General features: G+C 39.2%; 1 protein-coding gene across 1 annotated transcript; it reads left to right on the top strand.

Annotated features, from left to right (window-relative positions):
* The first annotated feature begins 11,926 nt into the window (after positions 1 to 11,926).
* Positions 11,927 to 12,863, top strand: LOC126176816 (low molecular weight phosphotyrosine protein phosphatase 1-like). Its single transcript, XM_049923998.1, has one exon. It carries the CDS (start codon positions 12,037 to 12,039, stop codon positions 12,508 to 12,510), a length of 474 nt encoding a protein of 157 aa, XP_049779955.1. The 5' UTR covers positions 11,927 to 12,036; the 3' UTR covers positions 12,511 to 12,863.
* The last annotated feature ends 12,282 nt before the right edge of the window (positions 12,864 to 25,145 follow it).

Genomic DNA, 25,145 nt, shown 5'->3' with positions numbered 1-25,145 from the left:
GCGTTTAGCTGAATTTATTTACTGTGTAGTTTCTTTTTTTTGTAAGTGTTTCGGGTTATTGTGTATTACTGTGAGTGGAGAAATGGGAAGTGACAGTGAATATGAAAACACAAGCACGAAACTTTCGTGCACGCCGGAGAAAAAACGTCTAAAAAGAGGTGAAATCTCGAAGACAGAACGGCCTGTCCATCGACAACAAAAATTTCGTGATGAGTGGCTACATATTCCAGGTTTACGTAATTGGCTGGTGCGCGATAGTGATCCGCTCAGGGCGCGATGCAGATATTGCAATACCAGCATGGTTTCCGAAATCCAGAATATTAAAAACCATTCCAGAAGTAAGAAGCACCTAAACATGGTGCAGTCTGCTACCGTGCGACAGCCTTCAGTTGCTCAATTTGTCACAAACGCACAACCAGTTAAGAGGAAGGTTGCTAAAGATGAAATCAAATTATCAGCATTCTTAGCAGAACATAATGTGGCATTTTTAGCTGCTGACCATTTATCTGGTTTGTTAAAAGATATTTTCCAGACTCGGATATTGCAAGGGCAATGACTCTTAAACGGCACAAAGCACTTGCCATTGTTTCTAATGTTATTGGGACATCACACAAAGAAGTGTTGGCGAAAAAACTACAACACGCCAAACTTAGCATAATGATGGACGAGTCCACCGATATCGGAACTGTGAAAAATACCTGCGTGGCGATCCGCATTTATGACAAAGATTCAGGTGAGTAATAATAAGAGCTAGTTTTGAAATAATAACGAAATTAATTCTAAAATAAATTTTCCTTGTTAAGTTATCACTTTGTATCACTTCTCCTTTTACAGGTTGTATTGAAAGTAAGTTTTGGGAGCTATATAAAGTTTATGAAGATGGAGACTTAAATGTTGAGAAAGCTTCTACTGCAGAAAATCTCTACAATGGTGTAGTAAAAACGTTTCAACAGCATAACATTCCATTTGCCAATATTATTGGCTTTGGAGCAGATGATTGCAATACTATGATGGGAGTTCGTAATTCTGTAGCAAGCAGATTCCGAGATAGCTGCCCGGGAATTTTTGTAATGAAGTGTGTTTGTCATTCGGTGCATATATGCGCGCTTGTGAGGACCTCGTGAGGAATATTTGTGGTTTTTTCAAACTCAGTGCGAAGAGGCAGGCAGAGTTCAAGGAATTTCTGGTATTGTAGCATTTTATATCTCATAGACTTTATTTTACGTCCGATCGTGTGGAAACAGGCTAAACATTATGTTTTATTCCAGGTATTTTTAAACTTGGAACCACACAAATTACTACATCCTTCACAGGCACATTGGCTGTCAATGATCGCGATTGTTAGGAAAGTGCTGGAAAACTGGGATGCTCTAATGCTGTTTTCTAACCAAAAATAGCTTTCTGAGCGAGTTCTAAGTACTGAACAAGTTTTTAACTGTTTACATGACTCCTTTGCAAAAATGTATTACATGTTCTTAGAGTGGATTCTACCAAAATTTACTACTTTCAACTAGTATTTCCAGTCAGAGCAGTAGTAATTGTTGACCTTCATGACAAGATTAGAGCTCTCTATACAAAAATACTTCTGTATTTCATGAAACACACTTATGTCATGGGAAAAAATCTCAGTGATGTTGACCCAAAAAATGCTGCTCATCATCTGGAAGATTCACAAATGTATTTGGGTGTGACAATTCTGAAAAATGTTGGCACACCAGAGGTAAAGAATCACCCACATCTTATCAAGGATAAGGAACTTTCTTGTGGTGAGTACACCTCGTTTGCCTGAAATCATATATAATTTGTGTTTTATTGTTTTCTATACATTTGTGGATTTATGTGTGGCATACCTAATGAGAGCTATTAATTCTCAAATATTACAGACAGCTTCGTGCCAGATAAAATTACGGTATGATATGGAAGATAAAGTGCTGTCCAAACTAGCGGCACTCAAACATACAAATGCCCTGTTTCCAAGATACAACACCTTCACTCATGCCTTTAATGGAACTGTTGCCACATATAATTCCTCCCTCAGATCTCGATTTAGCACAAACTACAGATGACCAGTGTTGGCGTCTCCCTCTGGTTTCGGCTTGTCTCCCAGACTCACTACAAAAGGAACAATCACCAGATAAAATGTGGAATATATTAAATAACGAATCTGAAGAATTTAAAGAATTGAGCGGTTTTGCTCTCTCAATTTTGAGTTTACCTCATTCAAATGCAGACTGCAAAAGAGTTTTGTAGTGGTTAATAAAAAAAGGAAAGAGAGAAGAAAAGAAAAAGAAAAAAAAGGTTGAAAATGTGGGAAGAAATTGTAAGTGAAAATGTTTTTTTTTTAAATCGTTAATGACCGTGAAAAAAGGGAAAGAAAGAAGAAATGATGATCGGACTTTGTATTACAGAAAAGCTATAGTTGGGGTGGTCCTTGTGGCGTTTTTGAGCAAAAGTTAAACCAATTTCCACTACCAAAATTATTGAAAAGAAACAGAGAATAACAAAATGTAACTGACAGGGGGAAGTGGCGTAGATAAGAGTTCATCCTTTACCAGGTTAGCTTGTCTTCTTTAAAGTCTGCTCCAAAATCTTGCAGTCGTCCAGGAATCACTAATTTATACCAATTAAAATCATCTTGATACTGTATGCAATTTAATTTACTGTGTTACTTCCATCCTCCAAATTTCTTAACAACTTCCACAATATGTCTACACATTAAAATTAGATCAAGACTAGCTAATAAGTTTTTTTTTTTTTTAACGTCTTCATCAGATCACGTCTGCCTTAAGCTTTGGCTATCAAGAGACAAACAAAAAAACTGATAGAAAAACAAAAAAGAGTTACAATATTAGCATTTTCTCTGCCGTCGAGCGCTCATACCGCTGCGACGGCACAATTCATGTCTGAGGGAACGAGTGCAGTGTGGCGAAATTCAAAGTCCCGCTACAGTTTTTTCTAAGGTATGTAAAGCAATTAAGCTAATAACTAGTTAATGATTTCATACTTGTCAGGTTATTGAAGTTTCATGTTCATCTTCAGGTAAATCTCATGAAAACCAAAATCAGGACAGACTCCAAACCAGTACACTGAATGGAGCACTTCTTGCCTCTGAATACATTAAAGAACGACCAGGAAACAACGGAACATGTGTAACTTTTGAGTCAACACACGAAATGTACGAGAAAATGACGTCGGACTCTCTTTATAAAACGAAACAGGAAGAAGAAGATGTAGACATCGAATTTGTTTCATAATTACAAATTCTTGTTCATAGTTTTATTCATTTGTAAATAAGGTTTTGTAAAGCTGTACGAATAAAAAATTTTCAAAATGTACGAGAATTTTTACTAAAATACGAGAATTTCATGAGGTTGGTACGAGAATCGCGCTGTCTGGATATCACACAGGCGTCTAAAGCTAGCGAAATGAGGGATGCTCAACTACCGGACCTACCGATAGATGGCTCTAGCGCGTGCTGGCCAAAGTTCATATCATTGAGTGTCCGCCATATCTGAATTTGGCTAAAAACGAAGTGTCAAAACACGGATGAAAATGTTTTTTGTTCTGCGCCCAAATGAGTCTTCTATATTGGATGTTCTAGATATCTACACATCAACATAAAGATGTGTTTCTAATCTAGCGAGAAAAAACAGTGACAGTTCTGCTATGAAATTCCTAAATTCGAGTGTATTTTGCTAGTTTGACAAGCTGACCTATAAATTGTTTACTATTAATTTTATGAGCACTTTACTTATTTGCCCATTTTAAAAAACATAAGATTCAGTGGAAGTCAACAAATTACCTTACTTGCCAAAGCTTTTAACAACAGGTATAATTCGGATAATCAAGTGTGGAAAACAGTGAAGATGTCTCTTGAAAAAAAGTTGACATCCTTTGCTTAGCGGTATCTTTACTGACAACAGAAATTACAACTAAACTATTAAAGTATTACTTACGTATAAACGAAACAAATTGTTATTTTTCTTTATCTGAAGTGATGCATTACCGATCTGCATATATGCTGACACTGTTATTGCAACATGCACTTACGAATTTGGATCTCTCTTTGATCAGAAATTTAAATGCCAAGATTTTATTAATGCCAGTGTATTTTAACTGAGTGATAGCGTAGAGGCACCAGTTTTTGACAGTGCTTCAGTCTTTGATACGAGACAAGTAATACATTTAAATGAGACAAACACAAAGGCCAACGTTAAGACTCCTCTTAAAAACACGACTTGTATCATTTGGAAGTTAAGTCTAGTAATAACATTATATTGGACAGATCCATGATGATGTAGGAAGTGAAGGAACTTGTTGAAAATAACATCGATCACAGCTGTTAATTTTAAGATTGGGGTGTCTTAAAACTGTAGTGACTGGTACCATGGTTTTATTTTAAAATTCAATTCAAAACATGTCAGTGAGTAAAATTAATTACACTATGAATTACAACTATGGAATTTTATTTCTGTGAATCTTGGTTCCAGTCTTTGACATGGTGTCAATCGCTGGAATGACTGGTTGTTAGTATAGGGCCCAAGCAAAAAACAAACCTAAAAAAGCGAAAGCTGCAGAAGCTGGCCAGACAGGCACCCCAATGGCTGCTACAATCTGTGTGAGACAAGGGTAACATATTGCAAATTTAGTGTAAAAAGTTCCATATTGTCTGAATTTGTCCTATACTGACAGGACATTCTAGTCCAGTCGATTTTCTTATCTGCAAAAATACACTAGCCAATACCAGTGGCACAGAGATAGTGGGGGGATTCCATTTTCACGGGTGGGACAGTTGCACTACGATTTTCAACAGTCAGATGTTGATATAACATAAAGTATAAATAGAAATAAAGTAAAGATTGACTGGTTGCCATACAAATAATTGTTTTACCTTCCCTTTAAATCTGTATGTCAGAAGTTTACAAATTGAGCTGTTATTCATCTTTAAAACTTTGTCACGGGTGGGACAGCAAATAGATGTAGCATTGAATAACCACCAACAATTTAGAAGACATCTGTGATTTATGCACTTATTTTCTTTTGAAAATATTGAATTCACATTAATAAAACAATTATCTACATGACATAATATCAATAAATATTAGCTTAGTAATACTTAGTTGCAATTAGACTGTCAGGTGGGACAAGGAATTGTTACGGGTGGGATTCATGTGAAGTACAATGTTTTTTTTTTTAATTTAAACTGATTTTATTATGTCAGTTAGCTATGAATCAGTAGGTAACATATTTAGAGGGCACTTTAAGTTTTAATAACTTTGCAGAACATTTTTGTTGCCTGTAAGTAATATAAATCTTGGTATAGTGTTAGTTTACAGTTCTGAGTACTTGAAGGATGTACCACTTCGAAAAAATATACACTTGACCTCTCACCCACTTTCGAAAATGTCTAAATTGCCGGGAAACTCATAATATAAGGTGTCCCTAACATGTTTGACATTTGGATTCGGGAGAATAGCAAGGACTTGTTTAAACTTTATGCAGGATACAACCTGCTTGTCAGCTTTGAATACCTTTGCTGAGTCCCCAACAGATCGCATACACATAATCCGCAATTCCCCATTGTCTTCTACACTTCTCTGTGCAATTGCAGGATATCTATATGTAGTGGATTGCTTAGTTCCTTGGTCCCAAACTATTTCCTTCCTAGTTGCCATACTGTCTACAATTAGACATGAATCGCTGAACTGGTCCCTTACAATTGGGTTCAAATCAATATACTTAAAAACATATTTTAAGAAGCCAGGTTCACAGTCTACACTTGCCACCCATTTGGAAAACAATGATTTATGGGGCAGAGGCATTAATTTTTGCAGGTATTCATGTTGGAATTGTGTGAACAATATATTTCGTGTGTGACGGCGCAAAGTGCACTGTGTAAAATAGACCTCTTTGACATTGTCTAACACTCTTTGTGTGTGCTAATTATTCTGTTGTGTTCACTGTAATTTTGTTTGTTCCTGAATGTGCAAATATAGTTATTAGTAAGATGTCCTTTTTTCTCCTTAATACTTATTCAGCTGCGCAAATTCCAATAGGTTATGGGCCCAGCGTGCATTTGGAATAAGTATATCAATAAAGTAGTAGGGAGAAAGTATTGTAAAAGTTCCAATTTACGTGAAGTGCGAGTTATCCTTACAAGACGATGGCAATTTTTTCCGCATTATTTTTCGGTGTTCTTTACGGCAATAAAAAGCAAGTTACCGTTAAGAATGAGTGTGGCACAAATTCAACAGATTGAAAGACTTATAGGTCGCGAAAACTATGCAACCTGGAAGTTCGCAGTAGAAGCGTATTTACGTTTAGACGACCTATCGGACGTGGTAGATGGGACAATGAAATCCACAGATCAGAATTATTCAAGTAAGGATAGGGAAGCAAAATCAAAATTGATATTACTGATTGATTCGGTGAATTATGTTCACGTTGAAAAAGCTGCTACAGCGAAAGACGTCTGGGACAATTTACGAAGTGCATTCGAGGATGGTGGTCTTACAAGAAAAGTAGGATTATTATGCGAGTTAATTACCACTCGTCTGGACAAATGTAAGAGTGTAGACGAATACGTTAACAAAATAATAACCACGTCGAACCGACTGAGAAACATCGGATTTGAGATCGCTGACGAATGGATAGGAACATTGCCGTTGGCAGGACTGCCCAAAAGGTATGCACCTATGATTATGGGACTTGAAAGCTCGGGTATACCAATCACAGGCGACAGTGTTAAGGTGAAAATCCTGCAGGACGTAAAGAGTGCTCCAAGCTGTTGTACATTGGAGAAGGAAGGTGCGTCTGCTCTCTACTCAAAAAACAAAAAGAAGAAAGCGGTGAGGTGCTATAAATGTCAGAAGATGGGAAATATTGCGTCTCAGTGCAAAGAAAAAGTAAGCCCAAGATCAGACACTCAGCAAAAGAGGTATGTTACTGATATCCCAGAGAGAAGGACCAATAACAAAGGTAAGGCACTCTCATGTTTTTATTCTTTTGGTGGGATGAGCAATCGTGATATGGAATGGATTTTAGACTCAGGTGCATCTGTGCATATTGTTAAAGATAAATCACTTCTTTATGACATCAAAGATAAGACTCATATGGGAATATCTACTGTTGATGGCAACAAGCTCCAGTGTCGCCTGGCTGGGAAACTAGATCTACATGTAAGTGTAAATGGTGAATCAGATATGGTTACAGCACACAATGTTCATTATGTGAAAAATATGGCAACTAACCTGCTGTCTGTAGGGGAAATTGTCAAGAAAGGAAATACAGTCACCTTTGACATGCAGGGTGCAAGAGTAACCAGTGAAAGTGGTGAAGTTATAGCTACAGCAAGTAACGAAAGGGGTATTTTTAGGTTGGATACCATTGACAGTAAACATAAAAATGTTAGTGATTCAGTATATTCAGCAGAGGGTTTTTTATGGCACCGGAGGCTTGGACATCTAAATAGAAAGAGTATGTCTATAATAAAGGATATGGTAAAGGGAATACAGAATTTTAGTGTGTCCAAGGATCCTTGTGAGACATGTATAAAGGGAAAACAAGCAAGGTTACCCTTCAAGACTAGTAAGAGTAAATCCACAGAAGTCTTACAGTTAATCCACACAGATGTATGTGGCCCGATGGAGTGTGAATCCATAGGCTGGAGTAATTATTTTCTTACATTTATTGATGATTACTCACGATATACTCATGTTTATTTTCTTAGTTCTAAAGACCAAGTGAGAGATATCTTTGAGGAATATTGCAATATGGTTGAAAGATGGACAGGAAAGAAGATCAAGATCATCAGGTCTGATAATGGGAGAGAATATATTAACCAGAAATTGAAGAAACTTCTGGCAGCAAACGGAATCAGGCATCAAACTACCATAAGGTACAGCCCATCTCAAAATGGGGTTGCTGAGAGGGCCAATAGGACCATTCTTGAGAAAACAAGGTGCATGACGACTGACGCAGAATTATCCAAAGATTTTTGGGCAGAGGCAGTGTCAACAGCTGTATATATGAACAATAGATCACCTACAAAAGCATTAAAGAATAGAACCCCTTATGAGATATGGGTAGAAAAGAAACTTGATCTAAGCAATATAAGGGTTTCTGGGTGTGATGCAATGGCACATATTCCAAAACAGCTAAGAGGAAAATGGGATCCGAAAGCTAAAAAGTATATTTTTGTAGGCTATTGTGAAAATTCAAAGGGCTACCGATTAATGGATCCATTGACTAAAAAGATTGTCACAAGTAGAGATGTAATATTCTTTGAAAATAGAAAGGACTCAAAAGAGAGCAAAACCACTAAGTCAACTGCACCTAGTTCAGAAGGTGAAACCTTGTGTGAGGAAATAGGAAGTGAAGAAGAGGAAGACGACAGCCAAGGACAAATGGAAACAATTTATGATGACAATGAGTTAGAGGATGAAAAAAATGAAGAAAACAATGTAAGGCGTTCTTGCTCGTGTACCAAAATCGAAGGAATATCGGGATTTTGAGATGTATACAGCACAGTCTTTTAATGATGAGCCAAGAACAGCAGAAGAAGCAATGAGTGGCCCAAACTCTCAAGAATGGAAAGAAGCGATGAAGAGAGAATTAGAATCTTTATATCAGAACGAAACCTTTGAATGGGTAGATATGCCAGGAGATAAGAAACCACTGCAGGCAAGATGGGTATTCAATTTGAAGAACCCTGAAAGCTCATCACCAAAATACAAAGCAAGACTTGTGGTAAAAGGATATTCACAAAAACAAGGGGTAGATTACGAAGAAACGTTTTCACCAGTAGTCAAGTATGCATCATTGAGATATCTTTTAGCCTTGGCAGTAAAACGAAATTTAATAATTCATCATATGGATGTTAAAACGGCATATTTACATGGGAAATTGGAGGAGGAGATATATGTCATTCCACCAAGGGAAGCCATAAAAACCAGGTCAGAAAGTAAAAAGATTTGGCGTTTGAGAAAAAGTATTTATGGACTTAAACAAAGTGGACGTTGCTGGAATCGATGTCTACATGAAACTCTAATAAATATGAATATGAAGCAATCCAAGGCAGATCCCAGCATTTACTATAAAGGGAGAAAAGAAGAAATAATAATAATGGCGATATGGGTGGACGATTTCTTTATCCTGACTGAAAGTGAAGGCAAATTGAGAACTTTCAAGAAACAGCTGCAAACCAAGTTTAAGGTGCATGATTTGGGAGAAGTCAAACGTTATTTAGGTATGCAGATTACTAAGGATGAAGAAAGACAAGAATTGAGCATAAGTCAATCATCATACATGGAAAAAATATTAAAGAAATTTGGCATGAGTGATTGCAAACCCATAAGTACTCCAATGGAAGTAGGAGTGAAGTTAAATGTAAATGAGACTGATGTGGAATGTGACAAGAATGTTCCTTATTTAGAAGCAGTAGGGTGTCTGTTATATTTGTCTCAAACGTCACGACCCGACATTGCTTTTGCCACCAATGCAATGAGCAGATATTGCAGAGACCCAAAGGAAAAGCACTGGAAAGCTGTATTGAGGATATTCCGATACCTAAGAGGAACCTCAAACTATGAGTTAAAATATCATAGAGATGGTAACGCAAAACTAGAGGGATATAGCGATGCGGACTGGGGGAGTGAATTGGGGGACAGATACTCCACCACTGGCTGCTGTTTTAAATTAATGGGGGGCCTCACATCATGGTCCTGTCAAAAGCAAAAAACTGTTGCATTGAGCACCGTAGAGGCCAAGTATATGGCACTATCTTACACCACACAGGAAGCATTATGGCTACGAACATTAATAAGTGAAATAGAACCCAATTTAATTGAGGAACCTACAACCATCTTCTGTGACAATAAGGGAGCCATAAACCTAGCTAAAAATGATGTTACTAGTGCTAGGACAAAGCATATTGATACACGGCACCATTTCATTCGGGACCACGTAGAGCGACAGAACATTGCCGTGGACTATCTGCGTACAGAAGACATGTTAGCTGACCTTCTGACCAAACCCTTGGAAAGGGAGAAGTTTGAGAAGATTGTGGGACTATTTGGTTTATCTTGTGGAAGCAACACACAAAATATAAGTTCAAGGAGGGGTGTTGGAATTGTGTGAACAATATATTTCGTGTGTGACGGCGCAAAGTGCACTGTGTAAAATAGACCTTTTTGACATTGTCTGACACTCTTTGTGTGCGCTAATTATTCTGTTGTGTTCGCTGTAATTTTGTTTGTTCTTGAATGTGCAAATATAGTTATTAGTAAGATGTCCTTTTTTCTCCTTAATACTTATTCAGCTGCGCAAATTCCAATAATTCATATGCTGCTGGTGAATAAAAGTACACAGTCATCGCAAACATTTTCACCTTTGTTGTTTTCTATTATCCTTTGACAAGAGGGAGTTGTTCACTAAATTGCACACTAATTCCACATGTGTTCCTTCCTGATGATTGAGGAAGTTATGTAACTTCTCAGGAAGATGCCCCTTCTCCTTCAATGAACTTATGATGTCATCCATGGAAAACACTTTCTTCTCTCTTCTTCAAAGTTTTTCATGGACGCACTTCAGTTTACGTTTTAATTCGTGCACAATGTCTGAGATAAAATTGCAAGTTTCGGTTGCATTGTCTTCCATTTCTACTTTCGACAGTACACCACAATCACTTAATGAAGAACCAACTGCACTCTGAAATAAAGAAATAATTTCGTTATATATGATTGAAATAACTCAAGGCTTGATGAAAAAATATTATAAGAAAACTTTGGGGGTGTGAAAACATCCTTATACTAACGTTTTCGACACAATTCGCAGCTTCTGCATTGGATAAATGGGACATGCTTTCCACGGAAGCGTTCTCATTGACAACATTCTCCACGCTATCAGTAGCTTCTACAGTGGGCAAATCGAGCACATATTCCATGACAGAAACAAAAATACGGACCTGTATTACAACATTGCTCAACACCTATGTAGCCCATTTGTATCCGTACGAAATAAATTCAGAAAAGTAAAAAGCACACACATAGCAAGGAAATTAATTAACTACCTCAAATGGGTAAGCATCGTTGTCACTCAAAATCCTAACAACATGTCATCGTGGCTGTTTATTTGGTGGTATCAAATGTGTCGGAAAGTCAAAAACTGATGGCACTGCTTCGGGTTTGAGACGTTTCTTCCACGTTCCAGGGCTCACTACGTAATCATCTAGTCGGAAATGGTTTCCGCAAAGAAAACTGCAAGACGTAGGATTAAAACCTTTCCGCTTCACGGAAGTAATCCACTTCTTTAGCAGATCTGGCTGCTTTAGAGGAAACCTGTTCAAAAACATCGAATTAGCAAACGCACTAAGTCTGTATTTTTATCGTATTGTATCGATAGTCCTATTACCTGTGAAATGGTAAGTCACATTCCTTACTCCATCGCTTCGTACAATTGAAAGCGGAACAAGAAATCACCATTTCGATAATCCTATACACCGTACAGACCGAGAGAAACTTCTTGCCAAATTCGAATATGGCGGACAATACAGACGACAGTAATCAGCTCGTAGAGCCAATCGGTAGGTCCGGTAGTTGAGCATCCCTCATTTCGCTAGCTTGCCTGTGGATATCACACTTCGACCAATAATTTATCACTTCGAGCTGTGTTTACTTAAGCTACATTTAATGTGGTGAAATTAGCAGGAAATCCACTGACAAATACTGGGAGTGAAATCAGGAATCAGAATGCTGCCTTGAACTCCCGCCGACGTTCTGCCAACAGTCACGTGATTCTATGTTGCAGCCACGCCAGATGTATAGCCGCTGCACGACGTGGCCAATCAGCAAAGCCAATTCTTTGGCGTCCCCTAGACGCAAGTCTGCACTGCTTGCCCAGTCTATTAGTATCTATGGTCGAAGATATAACAACTCTGGTTAGAAAATTTATTTTAACATCTTTGATCGAGTGTTGTGATATCATATTGTGTTTGCTAGTTCGGGAATTGCGGTTACACTGTACATTGAAACACGTAAAATGAGCAGTGAAAAGAAAGCTGCACTTTTTATTTGTCTTGGGAATATTTGCAGATCACCAATCGCAGAAGCTGTGTTTCTTAATCTTTTAAAGCAAAGGGGCCTTACGGATAAATGGATTGTTGACAGTGCTGCTATTGGGCCCTGGCATGTGGGTAAGGGTCCGGACAAAAGGGCTCGGAGTACTTTGGAGGCCAATGGTATTGATTATAAACATACCGTTAGGCAGATTCGAAAGGATGACTTCAATCAGTTTGATTATATATTTGGAATGGATGACGAGAACATGGAGAACCTAAAACATCAGGCACCAGCAGGCAGTAAAGCGCAGTTACACCTCGTAGGTGCTTTTGACCCAAAGGGAGAAAGAATAATTCGAGATCCGTATTATGATAGTGACGATAAAGGCTTCCATAAATGTTATGAGCAATGTGTTCGCTCATTGACAGCGTTCCTGGACCAGCAATCAAAGTGAAGATGAATACACCATTGTGCAGCATTAAACAGTCAATCGACAGTTGTAAAATGTTTCGCTACGTTTCATAAACAGTAAAGTTAATTTGTTCTATATGCGGTAGTATTCAAAAGTGTTCATGGTGACCGCCGAGATACTTGAGGTGACATTTGTTTTGTTGTACACATTGTATTGGAGCCGTTAGACAAAGGAACTGGTATACGTACTATAGGGCTGTAAGACTGCTTCAATTGCATTTAATTTGAGAAGTTATCAGTGTAAAGCTCAAAACCTATTATGTATCTTTAAACACGTCCCAAGCTGTGATAAATATTTCAATATTGGTAAATGAATAAATGAACTAAAACTGTTATGACGAAACTTAAATGTTTACACGATGTTTTTTCCCACCGTTTCTTTTATTATGACTTCGAAAAAGATTTTTCTTTTTGATGAATGAAATTTTCACATGCGCCTTGTTGTACCATTATAGAAACTTGAGCTTTGATTACTAATCCTGTCCCCATCATGAAGAATAACCCCTTTCCCTTGGTACAGACATCTCTGCTGCTGTAGCTGTCACTTGCATTTTGTCAAAGCTATTGCTTGCAAATATCTTCTTAACAAATTGTTTGTTGAAGAGGTTGCAACCTCTTTCAGATGTACACTGTTGCAGTTTCGGGGCCATTTTTAAGATTTTGGAATTGTTTGTTGGTTCAGCAATGAACAAAAGCAGTGGTCTATGCGTGAGAGATTTTTGCTGTCACACTGCTGGTAAAATTGAATATGAAAGTTCATATAGCATGGACAAGATACAGTGTGTATTGGTGTTATAAAAACATGATACTGAAGATGTCTTAAATTCATTCTTAAATATTGTTTGTAAGGAAATGGCAATGGTTAATGTGATTTGTAATTAACTATTTACAGTACTAGTGTTGCATTTAATCATTTTTCTGGATTACTCACAATTTCACTAATGCCTCCCCTCCCCCCTGAAATCTTGATTGTGGTGTTAGATTAATTTGTAGTATAGCCACAGTGACAGTTCTCAGTTGGTGAAGCAAGTGCCAAAAAAGGGTTGTAATAAATTGCTCTGTAATACAGCCCAGACTCTGTACCATATGTAACACACTTTTCACTTTAAATATTTACTGCAAGGTAAGTTCAGGAAAGCAGTATTAGAGAATGTGCAAATCTCCATCAATTATTTTGGTACATATTATGTAGGCCTACCTAGTGTAAACTACCAAATGTTAGTATTTGGGAGCACTGCACAACTCTTGACTGTATATATAATTCCACCTGTTCTTACATCAAGAAACAATAAATAGTAGTGCTGACGCCAAATTTGCTAAATTGAGCTGTAAATCAATAGCAGTGATGACTCGCCAATGTAGTTAAGTTTCTCAAGATTATTTTTAATCAGGAATATATTACATTTCTTGTTCAGTTGGTAAGAACATGTTGAATAGATATTAAAAATATTTTAGTAGACTTACAACTGTGGCTATTAGAACTTTATCACATTGCAGTCAGTCACTGCAAATACTGTTACCTGTTCATAGAAATCGTTCTTCAGTGTAATTTCCTGCTTTGACCAATGATGCAGAATGAAGTGACCTTGGTTACGGCAGTAGACTTTCAGCAAGTCTGCTCTATACTGCAACCATGTCCAGTGCATCGACAACATTACATAAAGTTGAACCGAATAAAAGTTTTGTACCTGCCCCCCCCCCCCCCCAAAAAAAAGGAAAACCTCTGGAGGAATTTGGGTGGATACAATTTATCTTCCTATATTAAGTGTAATATAATATATGGTTTATTCAGAAATAAAGAATTATTGTAGTTAACAATAATAGTATGTGGATAGTAGATATTTTGTTGAAGTCTTCAGTCCAAAGGCTGTCTTCTGTAGCAACACATTTTTAAAGCATCCTATAGTCTCTTCTTGCGTCAACTGTTTATCTTCCACATACACTTCATACAAGGCTACATCCCATAAAAATATCTGCAGGAAAGATTTTCTAGCACTTAAATTTATATTTGGTATTAACAAATTACTCTTTCTCAGAAATACTTTAGCTGTCCATAGAAAGTCTGTAGTTTACATCCTTTCTACTTCAGCCATCTTTAGTTGTTTCTGTGACAAATAGTAAAATTGATTATTTTTACTGTCTATTTCTTAATTTAATTCCCCCAGTATCACTTAATTTAATTAAACTACATACCATAACCCTTGTTCTACTTTTGTTGGTGTTCTTCTTACAATCTCTTTTCAAGACACTGTCCATTCTGTTTAACTGCTCATCCAAACCCCTTGAAATGCCATTAGCAAACTGCAAAGTTTTTATTTCTTCCCCCAAATTTCTTGGTGAATTCCTTCATAGCTCTGTCAATCCATAGGTTAACATATGGGATAGGTAACCTTGTCTTACTCCCTTCTCAACTTTGTCTTCACTTTAATGTCTTTTGATCTTTATAACTGCTGTCTGATTCCTGCACAAGATGTAATCAACCTTTCGCATCCTGTATTTTATTCCTGCTATCTTCACAATTTCAAGGGGTGTAGTCTAGTGAAGATTATCAAAAGTTTTCCCTAGATCTAACAATGTTATAATCTTATGTTTGCCTTTCTTCAACATATCTTCTAGGATAGGCCTAAGCCATACGATCAGTATTGCCTCGCGTGTTCCTGCTTTTCTACAGAAACCCAGCTGATCTTCCCTGAGGTCACTTTTATGTCTTTCCATTCTTCAGTAAACAGTGTGTGTCAGTGGTTTACAAGCTTCAGTTATTAGATTAGTTGTTCAGCGGTATCCACATTCAACAGTTGTCATCCTTGGAATTGGAATTATTATAGTCTTCTAGTAGTCTGAGGGTATTTCACCTGTCTTGTACCTCTTGCACACCAGGTGAAATAGCTTCCCCAGGGACCTCAATAATTCTACAGGAGTGTCTTCAACTTCAGGGGCTTGTTTCTACTAAGGTTTTTCAGTGTTTTGTCAAATTACTCTTGCACTGTTGTGTACCTCCTCTTTAACTTCACTTAATTCCTCTTCTCGACTATAATCTTGTTCGCAGGTTCATTTCCCGTTTATAGACACACTATATATTCTATCCACCTCTAGTTTCCCCTTCAATTTTTAATACACTATTGCCATTCTTGATAGTCACATAGTAGGCATGTTTCCTACATCCTTTTATAGGTCATCTACCCATCCCTCCACAACTATTATGTATTTTCTGTCAGTTTCATTTTTTAGAAATCTATATTCTTTTGTTTCCTTCATTTGATGCTTTTTATACTTATTTCTCTGGTCACTTACGTGAAATATATCCTGTGTTATCCAAGAACTTTTACCTAGCCCTGTCATTTGATTTGTGTGATCCACTGCTGCCTTCACTATTTCATTTTTAAAGCTACTGATTCACCTTTTATTGTATTCATTTCACCTCTTTCAGTCCAGCATTGCCTAATACAATGTCTAAAATTCTCAACAACCTCTAGTTCTTTCATTTTATGCAAGGTCACCTCCTTTCATTTTATCCAAGATCTTCTTAATTTCCTATGTTTTTGTGATTTCTTCAGTTTGAATCTGCAGTCTATAATCAGTGAATTATGATCAGAGTCAACATCTGCCCCAGGAAATATCTTCCACTCCTGGGAATATCTTCCCGTTTAAAAATTCCGGTGTCACCAGGCTTTTGCTTATATGCAACCTTAGTTCATAATTATTAAACTAAGTGTTAGGGATGATTAAATTATGTTCCGTGCAAAATTCTGCTAGGCTACCCCCTCTTTCATCCCAACACTCCAGTCCGTGTTCCATTACTTTTCATTTTCCTACTGTTGCATTACAGTCACTCATCACAATTAAGTTGTTGTCTTAAGTAAAGCTGTGAGACTGGGCGTGAGTCGTGCTTCGGTAGCTCAGTTGGTAGAGCAGTTGCCCGCGAAAGGCAAAGGTCCTGAGTTCGAGTCTCGGTCGGGCACACAGTTTTAATCTGCCAGGAAGTTTCATATCAGCGCACACTCCTCTGCAGAGTGAAAATCTCATTCAAGTTGTTGTCTTCCTTAATTACCAGAATAATTTCCTGTATCTGATATGCATTCTTGCAGTCTCTTCATCATCTGTATTCTTATTTTCTTTTCATCATTAGGCCCATTGCATTATCTCTCTTTCATTTTGTGTCAATAAATCAGTATGGATGTGATCAGAACTCCTGTGCTTCCTGCCACCCACTTCACTAATTCCCACTATGTCTTGCTTCAATCTATCCTTTTCCTTTTTAAATTCTCTAACTCCCTGCCTGATTAAGAGATCTAACATTCTACACACCAACCCTGGAATACCACTTTTTTCTTTCCCGATGACATCCTTCTGAGTACTCCCACACCGGAGATCCGAATGGGAATTATTTTACATACAGAATATTTTACGCAAGATGCCATGAAGCCACACAGTAGAATTATATGCCCTCAGGATAAAGTAACAGCTGTAGTTTTCCCTTGCTTTCAACTGTTTTTGGTAGATAATTGTTCTAGGCAGTATTCTGTTCTCATTGGACATAGAGGGTAGAGGAGAGATGTAACTGATTGATAAACTCCACTGTACCTAAACTTATGTAGAGAAAATGTGAAAACACAACAAAAGAGATCCACTGCTGGTGTAGGAGATACTTACTGAGAGTCTGACAAGCTGATAAGGAAGAGAGCCGCAGGAGGAGGAGAAACATGTTCCACAGATCATATTTTGCATCAAGTCACCATGGTGTGGAAGATGACAGTATGTTTACCATTAATATAGATTTCCCTGTGAAAACGTGCTCTACACTGGCCATTTACATAACTGATTTTTTACATTAATTGTAAATTATAGTAGAAGTTTTTGTATCCCAAGAAAAGGTTATGCATGTAAAACAATGTACTCTAGCATCTTACTGTTGCAGAATTAATACAAGAAAAGGAATTGTTAAATATATTAAGACGAGATACAAATTAAAAAACATTGAGACAAGTAGCTTTTCAAGTGATCAGCACATAAATGTTTGTGCTTTTCAATTAATACTGAAAAATAGTTCACCTTTGAATGTAACTGCATACACTGAGGGGGAAAATGTCGCCAAACCAAAAGTTGGTAGGTGTGTTTCTACATCTGAAAGATTACATCCAACCAGATTTTGCACTAGTCGCATAAGAGTGGTGCTAGTAGTGCCACTGTATGGTGCAAATCAGTTTAAAGACACATTGTAACTGTGATGAGCATTAGTTAATTTTGAGATTGGACATGGTGAGTTTATGTTAATCAAGAATGCGTGTAAAGTGACAAAGAGGCAATTATCAGCACCTCACTGAGTTTGAGTAACATTATGTAATAGGACTATGAGAAGCTGGACATGCCTTCTTTGATACTGCAGAAAGACTTGGCAGGAATGCAGCCACTGTACAATATTATGGGCAGTGGTGGTCGCAAGAACACACTGCACAAAAAGACCGGGCTCGAGACAGTCACGTGGCACTACCAGAGAGGGAAGACCATCATGTTCAGCATATAGCTCTGATGTATTGTACTGCACCTGCAGCAGCTATTTGTGCAGCAGTTGGCACCACAGTGACACAATGAACTGTTACAAAGGACGTCCTGTAGTGTGCATTCCAGCGACCCCAAACCACAACCATTTGCGAGTTCAGTGGTGTTAAGCAAGAACTCGTTGGAAGGCAGGATGGAGATCTGTTGTGTTTTCTGATGAAAGCTAGTTCTGCCTCGGTGCCAGTGATGGTTGTGTTTTGGACACACTGGACCTGCATCAAGGTCTGGGGTGTGATTTCATATGACAGCAGGAGCACTCTCGTGGTCATCCCAAACACCCTGACTGCAAAATTGTATGTTAATCTGGTGATTCGACTTGTTTGCTGCCATTCATGAACAGCATTCCAGGGGGTGTTTTCCAAGAAGATAATGCTCACGCCCAAAATATCATTACTCTTTTTTGGTATTGGAATTCTTTTCCCGTCAATGTAGATCCCCACTGGGAAATTTTAAACAGCTTATGAGGAATTTTGATTCCTTACTATGCTATCTGTCAGATAGAAGCAAGCAGTTAATAGTGACTTCAGTGTAGATTTTGTAAAGGATTGTGATACGAAACCTTATTTGGATCCTACAATTTGAACTAGGTAATTAACTTTCCAGCACAGTTTGATAAAAATAGTAGGACCATAATTGATAATGTTTTCTTTGTTAAGCTAACAGCAAGAAAATAACTGTCTACCCAGCAACAAATGCTCTCCTTGATCATGATTCCTCATTACTTAGGATAAGTAAGGTAGTCAGAGTGTTGATACTCCCCAGTGGAAATCAGTTAGAATAATTGACTCCAGGACAATAGTTTTGAAGAATACTGCATGGGAGATGACCCATCATGAAACCAAATGCTATCATAAAATCAATCTGTTCCATGATAAATTCCTATCATTGTGTGAAAACTGCTTTCCACATAAGCTAATCAAGGATGACTTTAAAAATCCGTGTAAAAAAGTATGGATCTCTAGGAGATTAAAGTGTCTTTTGAAAGGAAAAGGGAAATGCGTATGCTGGCAAAGACAAGTGGAGATCCTGCAGTAATTGCACACTACAAAAACTAGTCAAAATTACTAAGAAAAGTTATTTAAAAATCAAAGAACGTGCATACAGTGTCAGAAATCAGTTATTTTGACAATAGACATAAGGCTGTATGGAATAACGAGAGATTACACATCTAGCCACTGACAACATCACTGTTGAACTGATGAGGAGAATACAGGAAGTGCCATCACATGGTTTCCCAGAAACTTTGTTGAGTGGAAGAGGGTCAAAACAAGCAAAAACATGTCTCAATTTATCAACAGATACTCAACTGTTCCTGAAAAAATGACTGTCAAAGTTTCTGACATAATTTATGTCTTTTAGCACATAATAAGTTCAACCAATGTATTGGCACATTGCCTAGCATTGCAGCCCGTAGACAAATTAGTGAATGGAAAAGCATTGTAAAATTACAGCTGGCTTTTGCAATAAGTGTCATACATTTATTACGCAATATATGTGTGTGGTATTTTCAGGGGTTACAATCTCTTTAAATTCTTATATTTCATTCTTACATTAACTCTTACATTTTATTCTTATGTGTACTTTTGAGTGAGATGTAGTGCATCCCCTTGGATGATACCAATCATAGGAACATTTGAAACACAGAGGTTGTGAGAATCGCACAAAGGCAAGTTTGCCATAGTGGTATTTCTTCATATGAACCTCCCTCAGGAAAGTAATGTTGTTAACATTTCTGAGGGTTTCGTGTGTTCAAAATAATTCCATTGCAAACCATGCGTAACGGATCATTTTTCCAAAAAATGACACAACTGACTATGATACAGTACAGCAATTTCACCAAAAATAATTTTCTTAATTTTAAGTTTTTTAAATTTATTCACCAGCAGACAAATAGTAGTTGAATAAGGAAAACATTATTTTAGCATACATTGTAAAACATTCATGTTGTAATCTTCTATGGATGTGGGGTAGATAAATGGAAAACAAAAATAAACACAATAGTCAGGTTTTGAACACAGGATGCAAACGTGTGAAGTTGCGACACTATGCACTAAAAGGCACATAAAGTACCTCAAAAACTTGAACCGTCATTTTCTCTAAATGAACTGGGGTCAGGAGGAATAATGTACAGACACCTTGGTGAAGTATTCAATACATTATTGCTGTGAACATAAACAAAACATGTACAAGAAACATGTTATGCACTGTTCGAAAAAGATGCAGGAACTGGTGATAAAAGATCATGAACTTAGGTTACAGATAAACCATGTCTGTAGTTTCTCCATTCGATATGTTGGCTGGTATCATACTGGCAGTTGATGTCGCCATAGACACCCCTGCCCCTTCCAGTGTGGAGTAACATGTAGTGGGTAGGGAGGTGGTGGTTTACTCCTGTTCATATTCCAGTAGGAGTGGTGGGGGTGGAGGAGTCTGTCATAGCAGGAACAGGGAGTGTCGCTGCTAGTGATGTTTGTGTCATGTGAAAGAGTCCCCAATACTGATGTTGAAGTTGTTGTATCGGGATGAACATCCACATCACAAAGGTTGGGGGTGGGGGAGGTTGAGCTGGTAGGTTGGAGAGGTCAGTGTCCTCCTGTGCTGTTATCTTCCAGGCCAGTTTAAGCGAGTGGCCAAATACGGTTGTGGGTTTGTCCTTCTGCAGTATTGAGAATGTTTGCCACCACCCATTGGAGTACTTTTTATTGATCGGTGCAGCATGAACTGCGTCATTGCGTAGCATGATGTGAGAGCAGTCACTTAGCCCCTTGTGAATGGAGATTGGTCGTAACCCTTGGGCATGCTTGGGAGGTATGAGGGAGTTGTTGTGACATCGGATGTTCTGTACTAATGCAAGTAGCTCCGCGTTGTAAGTGGTGGAGACAGCAAGAGAAAGTCTGCTGGGTGGGTAAGGCATTTGCCGTACAACACCTTACAACTGATGACGAGTCATCTCTGTATGCTGCTTGGCTGCCTAGCAGAACCCATGGTAGAGTGTCGGTCACTGGCAGTTGATGTTGCCATAGAGACCCCTACCCCTTCCAGTGTGGAGTACCATGTAGTGGGTAGGGAGGTGGTGGTTTACTCCTGTTCATATTCCAGTAGGAGTGGTGGGGGTGGAGGAGTCTGTCATAGCAGGAACAGGGAGTGTCGCTGCTAGTGATGTTCGCGTCATGTGGAACAGTCCCCAATACTGATGTTGAAGTTGTTGTATCGGGGTGAACATCTACATCACAAAGGTTGGGGGTGGGGGAGGTTGAGTTAGTAGGTTGGAGAGATCAGTGTCCTCCTGTGCTGTTATCTTCCATTGCATGTTAAGAATGCCTTCAAAGTTCAATGTCATCTTTCCACTAATCTTATGCTCTGTGGGTGATAGGTCACTGTATGGAACCATTGCATGTCATAAAGCTTGCACAGTTTAGCAAAGAGGGTGGATTAAAATTGCCAGACCTGGTGGGTTGTGATGGATATGGGGAACTGAAAAGGGAAATTCAGCTATTAATGAAGGCCTATGCCATTGATTTGGCTGTTATGTCATGTAAAGGGGCGCCCACACCCAATGGGTTGTGTAGTTGATGGCGTATAAGATGTATTTGTAGCCTTTGGACTCAGGTAGGGGGCCAACTAAGTCAAAGTATACATGATAGAAGTGTCCTTTAGGTGCCATGGAGTCGTCTTGTGGAGGCGATGTGTGCTGTCTAGTCTTGCTGTGCTGGCACAGAAAACATGCCCTCGCTTATTTCGTGTAGTCTGGTTTAACTCCCAACCAAACAAAACATTTTATTATGAGCCTCATAGTGGGGCGAACTGCAGGTTGTGACATGTTACAAAGGCAGTCAAAAAATGATTTCTTGAGCGGGATCAGTGGGGGTGGTCTTACCTGTGATTTGTCGCACCAAACTTTGATGTGAGAGCTGGGGAGCTTTATTTGTTCAAGTTGTCGGCCTATGTTGGGGTTATTCAAGAGCACACGTAAGATTTCATCATATTCATTCACATTCGCTAGATCCTCGTAGTTGAGCAGGATACTGATGGTGTGGATACAGAACATGTAATCCACTACTAAATTTTCCTCTCTGTCCACATGCTGGAAGTCTGTTGAGAACTGAGGTATCAGGTTGAGAAGCCGGAAGCAGCGAGGTAATACATCCAAAGTAGGATTGCAAATGGTGAGTACCAAGGGGCAATGGTCAATGAAAAGTGTTGGAGGGCGGCCCTCAGTTTCCTCTCAAAAATTTTACCGCTTCATAGAGAGCAAGCAGTGTGCGGTTGTATGCGAATTACAACTTTTGCAATCCCTTCAATTTGCGTGAAAAGAATTGCAGGGGTTGGTATCAGCATCAACTCTTTGCTGTAGGACAGTGCAGATGACAGTATCACTAGTGTCAGCAGTGACTAATAGGTGAGCTACTGGCGAGGAGTGGGCTAGGGTCACGGTCCTCTGTAGTGACCATTTGCCTTGAAAACTTGTGACATTTCTTCTGACCATGAAACAGTTCAGTTACCTTTGGTGTTGCTTCCAGAAAGGGCAATGGTGAGGGGTGGCTGGATTTTGGCTGGTGTCAGTAGAAATTTACCATTCCTAGAAATCTGTGTAGCTTTTTTTAGGTAGGGGGCCTGGGAGTGAATTTTATTTGTTCCATCCTTTCTTCTTTTGGCCTGATCCCTGCTGACAAAACAAAAATATCCAGGGAATTTTTGGCTCTACTGACCATAACTGGCATTTTTGGTTTTGATAACTATGTCTAATTGTTCTAGGATATGAAAAACCTGTCATGTGGCCTTCATGCTCTTGGGGTATAACAGTGTATCAAAATGTCGTCCAGGTAAGGGAAATAGAACAGGAATTTGTGTACGGTGTAATCAGTGAATCACTGCCATGTTTGAGCTGTGTATTTTAGTCTGAATGGCACAGATAGGCATTCAAATAACCTGAAGGGTGTGATAACGGCAGTTTTAGCAATGTCTTGAGACACGATTGGTATTTGCAAATATGCCTTTTGAAACTCAATGACTCTGAAGAATATTGCGTTGGATAATGCATGAGAAAAGTCCTGAATGTTAGGTACTGGGTATCGATAGGGAAAGGATTCTGTAATCCCTGCACATTTGATAGGTATACTTTTTGCTGGCCATATGCACAGGTGAAGCCCAAGGCCTGTTTAATGGGCAGATGATGCCTGAGTTAAACAGCTCATCTACAGTGGCTTTGGTGATATGCCAATGTTACTCTTCTGTGCTTCATGTTGTCAGTAATAACATATCAGGTAGGAAGTTGCGAGGGGGGGGGGGGGGGGAGTGTACAGAGTTGGTTATGTGCTGTTGGTAAGAGGTGGCGTCGATGAAGACTTGAACAGATCGATCCAATGTTGGATGGAATCCACTGCTTCTTTGCAGCAGGGGCATCTGGCATGTTGTCAGTAATGTCAGTGGAATCCAGCATGCGCAGCGTCTGAGTCAATGATTCATTGAGATGACAGTACTCATTGTCATCACCAAGATTGGTTGAGAATTGCTGCACTCTGATACTGAAGTCTTTCACCACGTGCATATGGCCACTGGGTTTGGGTCCTAGGGCAGTATTTGTTTTGCAATGATGATAGGTAACGTCTGAAGGGTCCTAAGTTGTTGTTCTGCCTCAACTAGATGATTTTGATGCTTGTGCAGTAGCCACTGAAGGGGTGATTTTCCTCCCGTAGTGCGAGGCGTTCTTTCCTTTTGTCAATGTACTGCTGGTTGGTTGGTTGGTTGGTTGCTGTCAGGGATTGTAGCACTTGGAGCCTGCATACTACTGAAAGATAGGTGCCCTCGTACCGTTGCCTAGCTGGGGTCGATTGTGCCCTTGCTGGTGATATTACTTTGTCTGCAGAGCAGTACATCCTTCCATAAATCCAGGCAGAGATGGAATTGCCATACAAAATCGGCCCCAATCAGTGGCTTGTTGACAGTGGCACACAGAAATGTCCATGTGAAGGGTTGACCACTGCCGAGGTCAATGTCATGAGTGACAATGTTCAATCCATTTTCTGCTTCTAGTGTAGGTGTAGTGTTGGGGGTGTGAGGAGGGTGGTATTCAGGATTGCACTGCTTTCCAACCCCCCAGTCCACCAAAAAAGTGCTGTTTGGTGTGATGATCTTTTACATAGAGCCTGGAGTTGTTGCCAACGGGTGGGTGAGACACACAAACTGGTGTGTGGCGAACTTTGTTGATGTTGTGGGAGGTGTTTTGGGTACGGCGGGTTGGAAATACTTGCTTGTAACGGTGCCAAAACAGGTGTGAAACCAGCACCACTTGCACAGTTTGTTGCCTGCATCCTGCATCGCCACCACAGGTGGCATCGCGCCATCTGTTGTTGTCACCTGTGGGGGATGTAGTGTGGCCAGCTGGGGTTGATAACCAGCTGCTGTGGCATCAGGCATCATAGGGAAGATACGGTAGCAGTTGGTTGTGGCCTGCTGGGTAGGGAGAAGATCGCTGCCACTGCTCCATGTGTGACATTTTGGGGAGCCTTGGGTGAGGTTGGCGTTGTTCGGTGGTGGTGTCCTCAAGAGGGCAAGATGGCTGCCACTGCTCTAACGCTTGGCTTTCAGGTAACCCCGAAAGAGGTCAGAGTCACTTGGAAGCCATCTGCCAACTTGGTATGCAACATGACTGCCTGCAGTATGTAGTGCCGATGGCAGGTGGTAGTGTGGGTGGCCATTTTGCAAAGCATGTGTGCTGTTTGGTGTGATGATCTTGTACGTAATAGTAATTTGTGGTCCAATGGGAGTCCTTCATTGCATAGTAGCACAGCTTCGATTTCAGGTGGCAATTTGCTTGACTGTATGGCTCACAGTGAAATGTTGGGAATTGTGAGGGAACCAATGTGGTCTGCAAAATGTGTCATGACTGCAAAGGTGACCATCTGTTTAAGTGTCCCTTGTGGTTGGCTCGAAGTACTTGTTCAGGGGTCTTGCATGGTATCAGGAACAATGCTGTCTTGGCTGCCTCGAACTTGATGTCACTGATCATGGTGGTACATTTGCCTAAATGACACAATAAAGCAGAGTACTTCGAGGTATCAT

Source organism: Schistocerca cancellata, chromosome 3, assembly GCF_023864275.1.
Source record: "Schistocerca cancellata isolate TAMUIC-IGC-003103 chromosome 3, iqSchCanc2.1, whole genome shotgun sequence".
In the NCBI taxonomy this organism is placed as follows: Eukaryota; Metazoa; Arthropoda; class Insecta; order Orthoptera; family Acrididae; genus Schistocerca; species Schistocerca cancellata.
Note: the sequence above shows the minus strand (reverse complement) of the source record. Positions and strands in the feature narration are given on the sequence as shown.

Bases quoted from the DNA above. Each gene is read 5' to 3' on its own strand.
- LOC126176816 (XM_049923998.1), top strand. From the start codon at position 12,037: ATGAGCAGTGAAAAGAAAGCTGCACTTTTTATTTGTCTTGGGAATATT.